Below are 8,501 nucleotides of genomic sequence, written 5' to 3' on the forward strand. Positions count from 1 at the left end.
TTTAATCTATTTTCGTTTACTGGGCCCACGATTTTAAATTTGTTTTCTTGGATCTGGCAAACAGCTCAATTTTTTCTTGATACACATAACTTTAATATTTTGCATACATCCGAAATCTTGCAAGAAACTATGAATGTTAGTAGTAGATAATTAGCTCCAATGCATAAAGCATTATTTAAGAGTCCGCACTAATAATAATATATAATTGTACTAATTGCCTTAATTTTCCTCCTGTCTCTTTCGCATCACAGTATATTGAGTTTCCCCTTTCCACACTTCTTGCTTTTTATTTCAATTTTTACAAAATATATATTTTGTTAGTTTTTATAGATAGAGGTACATTTTTATAAATTTCTGATACTTCAAATTGCCAAGTCCAAATTGCTAGAATTGATATTCATCGGTTATTATGAGAAGACAATTAGTCGACAATTAGTCGAGGCACTTGCGTGAAAAATGAATTCGATGGTTAGTTGCATTTTGATTCTCTTTTACAAGTTCTTGATCTTTTTTCGTGCTGTAATATATAACGAAAATAATTTTGATTAATTTCAATTAATAAAGTTCAATATATTTATGATTAGCACAATTAATTCAAATTAAATAGATAAAACTTTATAATGAAACTGTGCAGTAATCGATCTCTCTCTTAAGTAAGCGCTGAAAATATAGTAAACTTCGGGAAATTCCACTATATTAGATAATCGATTATTACGACGTTGAAATATTAGTTTAAAAAATTCTGAATTTTTCTTAAACAGCTTATTTTTCTTGGCATAAAATAAAATATCACGAAAAATTATTATTAACTATATGGCATCGAAAAATTTTGAAATGTAATTTCAATCTTAATAAGAAAGCTAGAGGCAGCAAAATGAATCTTTGATGTTTTAAAAACTTATTATTTATGACCGTCAATTAATTGACTATACTAAGTCATAAATAATCGTATGTGTATACTGAATAAACTTGAATACTTTCGTTTACCCTAGAGGAAAGTTCCAGAATGAGAAATTATTTAATTTTCGTGAAATAAACGCGGTTATTGATCGATTAATTCACTCGTAATTGTTACAATCATAATGTGTATTTTGTAAGATAACGATGTGACGGATATTTATGATAGTGCTGTTAGTACAGTTATATCTTGCAAGGTTTGATTAGCATATGTATGGTGGGGAGACTGATTACAAATATATATATATATATATATATCTCGATGTATGGACATCTTCGGTTATCCGAGTGTTAAATTCCATTCCGTACACGACTCGTAGAAACGCTTTCCTTGCAGACATCTGATCGATTCACACATAACAATGTCAACTAAAAATGAAAAAATTGGGATTATTGGAAGGTAATGTAATCAACTCTAATTTTGGATTGTAATTCAAATTGTTTAAAACTGCAAATTGTAATAATTGTGCAATATACATTCATCGTCTAATGCGATTGTCAAATTGTTAATTATTTTTTACAAATCAATATCAAATAACGGTAATGGATTATTAGCGCAATTACTACTTTTTAACAGAATATATTGTTCTAATAAATTTATGAATCTGTAGGATTGGTTGTATTATTTGAAAAATCGATTCTTTTTTATAATTTTAATCTTAAAAAATTATTTATGAATCGTTATACTAAAAATTGTGTTAAGTGCGTTTTTAATTGTGTTATTTTTACGACTAGAGCAGCTGTTGCTGCATAAATCACTATTTATGAAAATTAATTTATTTATAGAATGCTATAACTGTTATAAAGGAAAAGCTTTAATTTGTAAAACTGGCCTTCACAGTTGATTCTATATCAGCGGAAACTTGTTAGTTTAGAAAGGAAAATTTTTAATATTTCTACTAATCGCAATATATAGTGAGTTACAATATGAACTAAGCAAGAAAAACGCTTAATAATATATTCATAATTTAATTTTAAAGAGTAAATGTAAATGAGTGAATTAAAGTTTTTCAATATTTTACTGTATTATTATTATTAATCGGTCGATTTTTTAAGACTTTAAGTCATCAAATGACGATGTTTTACGTTTTACAAGGGCACCGAAGAAAAATTATACTTTTTTTAATTGTAACTTATACTTGTCCAAGATAAGATAACACGTGGTAAACAACTTATAGTTATATTTAACAGAATGGTACAAACACGCGAGAATACAAATTTAAAATATAATATTTATCGTAATCTGTGAGATTACAGGTTTAAAATTAAATATCGTAAGTCTCATACCTTTTCATAAAATATATATTTTATCTTTGTCTTAATATTTTAGCGGATTAATTGGACGTAGCTGGGCGATGCTTTTTGCCGGCGTAGGATACCAAGTGACTATCTATGACATTGTTCCGGATCAAATTAAGAACGCATTGGAGGATATCTGTCAGCAATTGAAACGTCTTGAAACTAGCGGTCTTCTCCGTGGTACACTGACAGCGGATCAGCAATTTAATTTGATAAAGGGTTACCTATCTCTTTTATTTTAATTTACTACAGTAATTGTTCTTATTCCTTTATTAAAAAATAATTATGTAAAATGTAATAACTGCAATAATTACGTACTGGAAGATTCAAAACAGTATCGAGTTTTTTCATCGTTGATGTTATAGGATAGCATTCTTGATGATTTTTCCAGTTTCATTTGTAACGGAATTTAATGAAGAGGATTGCTTGTAGGATCATTGGATTTAGCGGAGACTGTGAAAGGAGCAAAACTAATCCAAGAATGCGTGCCAGAAAATCTCTCGTTGAAGTCGAAAATTTACAACGATCTTGATAAAGTCGTTGATAACGAAGTAATTTTGTCATCTTCGACGTCCACGTTCCGTCCGTCTCTTTTCAGCGAAAAGCTAAAACACCGTGAACAAATTATCGTCTCCCACCCTGTACGTATTCTCACATTATGTATAATAAAAAATGTGATACAGATTTTTTCCACTAAACCTTTGTACTGTATAAATCTAGTTAGAGATTAACATTTTTAAGATTATATATTAAGTTTATAATTATAATTGATATATCTGCAGATAATAAATACTTGTTTCTTTTTCTTAAACTCAATCTTACTGACATGGCACAATCTTCTAAATAACTCAATAATTAAAAAAATCAGACAAAAAAAGTATTAATTATTTTGCATTAATATTTATTATTTGATAATTAATGTCGTAAATACAGGTAAATCCTCCTTATTATGTGCCACTCGTTGAAATCGTGCCAGCCCCATGGACACGTTCTGATATTCCTGAGAAAACAAGAGCCATCATGACAGAAATTGGTCAGAAACCAGTTGTTTTGAACAAGGAAATTGATGGTTTTGCACTCAACAGAATCCAGTATGTAATCGAATGTTTTGCTTGCACAAAACCATTTTTGAATAATTATTATTATCATTCAACTATCTCTTGACATTTCACACATTAAGAATCATGTCGACAGATATGCAATATTAAATGAAGCCTGGAGATTGGTGGCTGATGGAGTGTTAAATGTAAAAGACATCGATATAGTTATGAGCGAAGGTCTTGGAATGCGTTACGCTTTTATTGGTATGTTCGAAGCCGCGCATTTGAATGCCGAAGGTAAGTCATTAACAATCATCTGTATAACAATGAAGCTTTTCCATGGAAACGCAATTCACGTTGCAATGTATTTTATAGGAATGAAGAAGTATTGCGAAACGTATAATAAATCGATTTACGATACGAGCATGACTTTCGGACCAACCCCCAAATTCGTCGGTGAGATGGCAGAGAAGATCAGCAATGAATTGAACGAGATATGTCCGCTCGATAAATTGCAAGAGCGACGCGCATGGCGAGATACTGCCTTGACGAAGTTGTCTATGCTTAAGAAAGAGTTGGAGTAGAAAAAACAATAAAAATTTATGTATTGTACATATCCAATTGATGTGCCAACACCGAAACCATTCATAAAACAGATATGTTCACAAGGCCTCTGCAGGCAAGGTTGGGAACATTACTTCATAAAAATAACGTTATAGTTACCTAAGAAACTACAACCATTTGTTACTTCTATTAGATTTAAAAATTACATTATTTAATAATTAATATTAGAATTTAAAATTTATAGATATAATAATAAATTGGTCTCTACATATCTCAAGTTTTTATTATGTTAAATTTATATTTAAATTTTTGATAATTCTTTATATTAATATTTATATAATTTTAATTCGGCTGAATTCATTACAGTTATCATTATAGACAAAAATTCACTGTATTACATATAGATGTATCTGTTTTATAAAGGGAAGTCTTATTTTTATCAAATTAAATATAAAAGATATATCGTTTCTCCCCGGTTGTAAAAATTAAGTTAATATAAATAGCTACAGACTTTAACGTTTTCCTCCAACGCGAGGTGCAGACTTTTGCGTCACTTTAGCAACTTTCTGTTTTGCTACTTGTTTTGCTTTTGGAGGAGCAACAGCCTTCTTCGTTGCCTTTGCAGCTCTCTTTTGTTCTTTTGCAGCTCTGAGAAAAAGAAAACAAATGAATCAATAAAACAATATTATTATGATAACATTAGATAATAATATTACAGTGATTGTATGAATCCGCAAAACCAGACAATGTAATTAAAGATACAGTTCCAGGTGAAGAATTCAGTTATTCTAAGACATTCTGAAATCTGACAAAGCAAAAGAGGTCTTGTCAGAGGAACAGATGTCTATTGTATGTAGTTTATTTTCGTGTAAAATACAGAGTGTACCAGTTTTCAAGTACATTAATTCTATTAAGTTTTCTCTTTTTCTAAACACCTTCATTACTATATATCATGAATGAGCATATAAATTTCACAGTTCAGTTGACTAACTTTAAATCATTGTCATTTAATAACTATTGTAGCCTCGACCTTAGTATTACAATTTTTTTTCAAAATAATCTCAGCAATCTACTATCAATAGGTATCTTGCAAAGTTTAGGACCTCCTATATATTTACCAAATTAATTAGTTTAATAATAAAAGGTCATTCACATTGCTTGAAATTCTCAAGAACATTTGTACTCAAAATCAAACAAACATACATTTAAGCATCAAAGAAAAAAAAGCAAACATACACTGAATAAAAAGAAAACAATGAGATAGACACCTATTGTTATACTCTAAATTATTTTAAACCAATTAATTTCTTAACAAAAAAATAGAGATAATTGAAAGAATATATACTTGATTGCCTGTTCTCGTTGGGCTTTGCGAATCTCTGGCTTCATGTTACGTTTAGCCAAAATATCGGTGAGAGAAGCACCCACGATAGCACGCTGGAACTTCTGTGCACGCCTTGTCCTCTTCTTGGTTTGCTCCTCCTCCTGACCCTTTTTGTGTTTACGTCTGAGACAAAAACAAATTACGATTCCATTAATAACAAAGCTCGAGAAATCACACACTGGTTTCACATATATTTTTACCTGTATAAAACGGTCCATGTCACTTTCCTAGGATTTCGCCTCATCAAGTGTGCGGACTCACATTTCGAGTTGAGGAAGGTGAAAGTCTAAGGAAACGAGACTATTGGTCACGCCAACACGTGCGATAATAGATAATTACACAAATACAGGACGCGTCGCGACACTAGTGAAACGTAATGGAACAATGATCTATGATTATCCGACTTATATTATTATTTTGTCGACATTACATTGGCGTCTCAGCGGTACTCACCTTTCCGTCAACTTTGACCATGGTCTTGCCATGACCAGGATAAATCTTGTACCCGCTGTACGCGCACAGGCCGATCCTGGAAATATCAGACGTGAATTAATTACCGACATCATGTTGGCGCGTTGCACGGTATTTCTCTCCTTGATACAATGGGATTGTACCAAAAACATTGGATGTATATCTCTCACACTAACTAGAACTTACTTCATCTTGAAACGATGCAGAGAAACGCGTTCCACAAAAATGGCCGATCGGCGATCTTCTCATCAATTCCTAGGACATGCGCAATTGCGTAGTGATCTGAATTGGCGCATTCAGCGGACTCAACAGTTGAGTGAGCGTTCGCTATTATTGGTGTATTCTTCCAGATCTAAAATTCTGATTGGATGATCTAAAAGAATACACCAATAACAGCGAGCGCTCACTCAACTGTTGAGTCCGCTGAACGCGAGAATGAAATGAGCAAATAAAACGCCATTAGGTCTGGTTCGTGTTGTTTGCACTTTCTCTCTTTTTAGCATCCGAGGATGTATATTGTATATTCATCTCGTTTTAAGTATAAAAAATTAAGCAATTTCAAGCAACACAAATGAACCTCCTGGTGTTAAATATATAAGGTGAACCATTCCTGTAAATACGCACGAGAGTGAATTTAGGTTTTTGATTAGCTGTTCCAGGATACTAGCCCTATGACAAACAGGAAAATGCATTTGGATACAAATTTTATTAATTATTTCTGTTACGTTGCTTGAAATTCCCAAAAATTTTTTAACTTGAAATGAGATATGGCTCCTGCAAACAGAACGCGGCTTGCCGCGCGAACAGGTGTTCCAAATCATAATGGATAATGTGAGATATTGCGCATGGAGGGGTTGCTTGAAACCAATTCAACCAATCAGTTCTGGCCCATTCCGAGAGGCGCGTATTACACTATTGTAGGCCACATAATTTTGAACATTGGGCCAAATCTGATTGGCTTACTGCTCCCTACTACTTTTGTACCTACTTCTTTAAAAAAAATATGTATACAAAATGGATAATTTTTTAAATACGCAACTATGTGTTTTCTTTACACCATTTGACTTATCTCATTATTCTGTTCACAAAAGTATTAAGGTACGATAAACAAAAAGTCAACAGTTTACGAGTTATTTAACATTTTTTGTGTCAATATGTATCAAAATAAAGTGTAAAATATCTCGAAAACTATTGGTTTTTTGGTATCTCTACCTTAATACTTTTATATACAAAATAATTAGAGGAGTCACGTTATCTAAAAAAAATTACATAATTCCATTTAAAAAAGTGGAGGTGACCTTCATATCTTTTTAGCGCCTCCACTTAGAAAAAAAACAATGTGACTAAAACGTATCCCCCTAGACACCGTTCAATTTTTTTTAAAAATATTTTTTCGTATTGTCAAAAATAAACGAAATATTCAAGATGTGTAGGATTTAAGTGGACCACCCGATATATATATGTGTATATACATGATATTGTTTAAATATTATGTAATTAATTTATTTTATCTGTGTAATTACTAATTTAAATAATAAGCGATTAAAGAAATGTAATATATATTTATACATATATATATATGTATATATATATATCTACATGATATTGTTTAGATATTAATTTATTATCTGTGTTATTACTAATTTAAATTTAATAAATACTTTATATAATATTAGTTTGAAATGTTATTTTCTAAAAATATATTTAAAATATTTCTTATTCCCTTCTCTCTCTTTATTATATATTAATCACAGACATAGAGAATGGACTGCGCGATCCGTGTGTCAAAATGGTCAACGAAAATGAGAGAGAGGGACCGTGGAAGACGGCCATCTCCCTCTCATTCTCTCTTCCATTACACCATCGAATGGAAAAAGATAGAGATGGCCATCTTCCACGGACTCTCTCTCTCATTTTCATCGACACATATTTGATAGTTTGATACTACTTTAGATACGGGATCGCGCAGTCCATTCTCTATGTCTTTGATATTAATATATAAAATTATTAAATAGAAATTTTTTATTATTCAAATATTTTATTTTGAACATAATATTTGATAATTTTTTATCCATTTCATTGCTGTCGTGTAAATGATTTATTGTTTTTAGCTTTATTTATAAATTCACTGTTTATAAATAAACAAAAAATATTTATAATAAAAATTTATAGAGAAACATCTATAAATAAACGGAATAATATTTAGAGAGAAATCTAGGGTTTTTTTCAGTCTCAGTCTCCTGAGAGAGATTTAGAAAGAATACTGTTTTAGGGGAAAGTCGATCTGGGAAAATGTATATATCGATTTAGGGGAAGGTATCTGGCAAAACTGCCTTAACCACGTGGTGCGTGGGAGCCGCCATATTATAATCGGAACATTATTCGATTCCGTAAGCGTGTAGTTAAATAAAAGTTGTTTCGAGACTAATGGCGAATTCGACTGGATGCACTAGTGCGCACTGAGTGCACCTGAGTTCATCTTTCTTCCTTTTCTTTCCAGGAGAAGGGAAAAGGAAAAAAGATGAACTGGTGCAATCACACTGCACTGGTGCAATCCAATCGAATTCGCCATAAGATTGGAATATTGTAATAATAACCACGTGCAACGAGTGTCGGAGAAAAAATGTCGGGCGCGTGCCGGGATTCGATCACGAGATCAACTCAATCCAAACATTAGCAAGCCAACGTCTTGCCGTGGAGCCACACAGCCCGACGGGAACGGAGAAAGTAAGTAAATAAATATAAGAGTATATATATATATATATATATATATATATATATAATTA

General features: G+C 31.6%; 2 protein-coding genes across 2 annotated transcripts; one reads left to right on the forward strand and one right to left on the reverse strand.

The window, feature by feature from the left end:
* The first annotated feature begins 1,284 nt into the window (after positions 1-1,284).
* On the forward strand, positions 1,285-4,028 carry Had1 (beta Hydroxy acid dehydrogenase 1). The gene is made up of 6 exons (XM_018543119.1): positions 1,285-1,357; positions 2,288-2,475; positions 2,689-2,897; positions 3,190-3,347; positions 3,451-3,593; positions 3,672-4,028. The coding sequence occupies exons 1-6, from the start codon at positions 1,320-1,322 to the stop codon at positions 3,878-3,880; spliced, it is 945 nt and encodes a 314-aa protein (XP_018398621.1). The 5' UTR covers positions 1,285-1,319; the 3' UTR covers positions 3,881-4,028.
* A 343-nt stretch (positions 4,029-4,371) lies between these two features.
* On the reverse strand, positions 4,372-5,974 carry RpL24 (ribosomal protein L24). Its single transcript, XM_018543120.1, has 5 exons — positions 5,902-5,974; positions 5,698-5,773; positions 5,445-5,530; positions 5,206-5,367; positions 4,372-4,508 (listed from the first exon to the last, which is right to left on the reverse strand). The coding sequence occupies exons 1-5, from the start codon at positions 5,904-5,906 to the stop codon at positions 4,373-4,375; spliced, it is 465 nt and encodes a 154-aa protein (XP_018398622.1). The 5' UTR covers positions 5,907-5,974; the 3' UTR covers position 4,372.
* Positions 5,975-8,501: the final 2,527 nt, after the last annotated feature.

This window comes from Cyphomyrmex costatus, unplaced genomic scaffold (genome assembly GCF_001594065.2).
Source record: "Cyphomyrmex costatus isolate MS0001 unplaced genomic scaffold, Ccosl1.0 scaffold36, whole genome shotgun sequence".
NCBI classification, from domain to species: domain Eukaryota; kingdom Metazoa; phylum Arthropoda; class Insecta; order Hymenoptera; family Formicidae; genus Cyphomyrmex; species Cyphomyrmex costatus.

Bases quoted from the DNA above. Each gene is read 5' to 3' on its own strand.
- RpL24 (XM_018543120.1), bottom strand. The intron at 5,531-5,697 runs GTGAGTACCGCT...TCGTTTCCTTAG, and splicing joins TGGTCAAAGTTGACGGAAAG to ACTTTCACCTTCCTCAACTC. The intron at 5,368-5,444 runs GTAAAAATATAT...TTTTTGTCTCAG, and splicing joins ACATGGACCGTTTTATACAG to ACGTAAACACAAAAAGGGTC.
- Had1 (XM_018543119.1), top strand. From the start codon at position 1,320: ATGTCAACTAAAAATGAAAAAATTGGGATTATTGGAAG. The intron at 2,476-2,688 runs GTTACCTATCTC...GATTGCTTGTAG, and splicing joins GCAATTTAATTTGATAAAGG to GATCATTGGATTTAGCGGAG. The intron at 3,594-3,671 runs GTAAGTCATTAA...TGTATTTTATAG, and splicing joins CGCGCATTTGAATGCCGAAG to GAATGAAGAAGTATTGCGAA.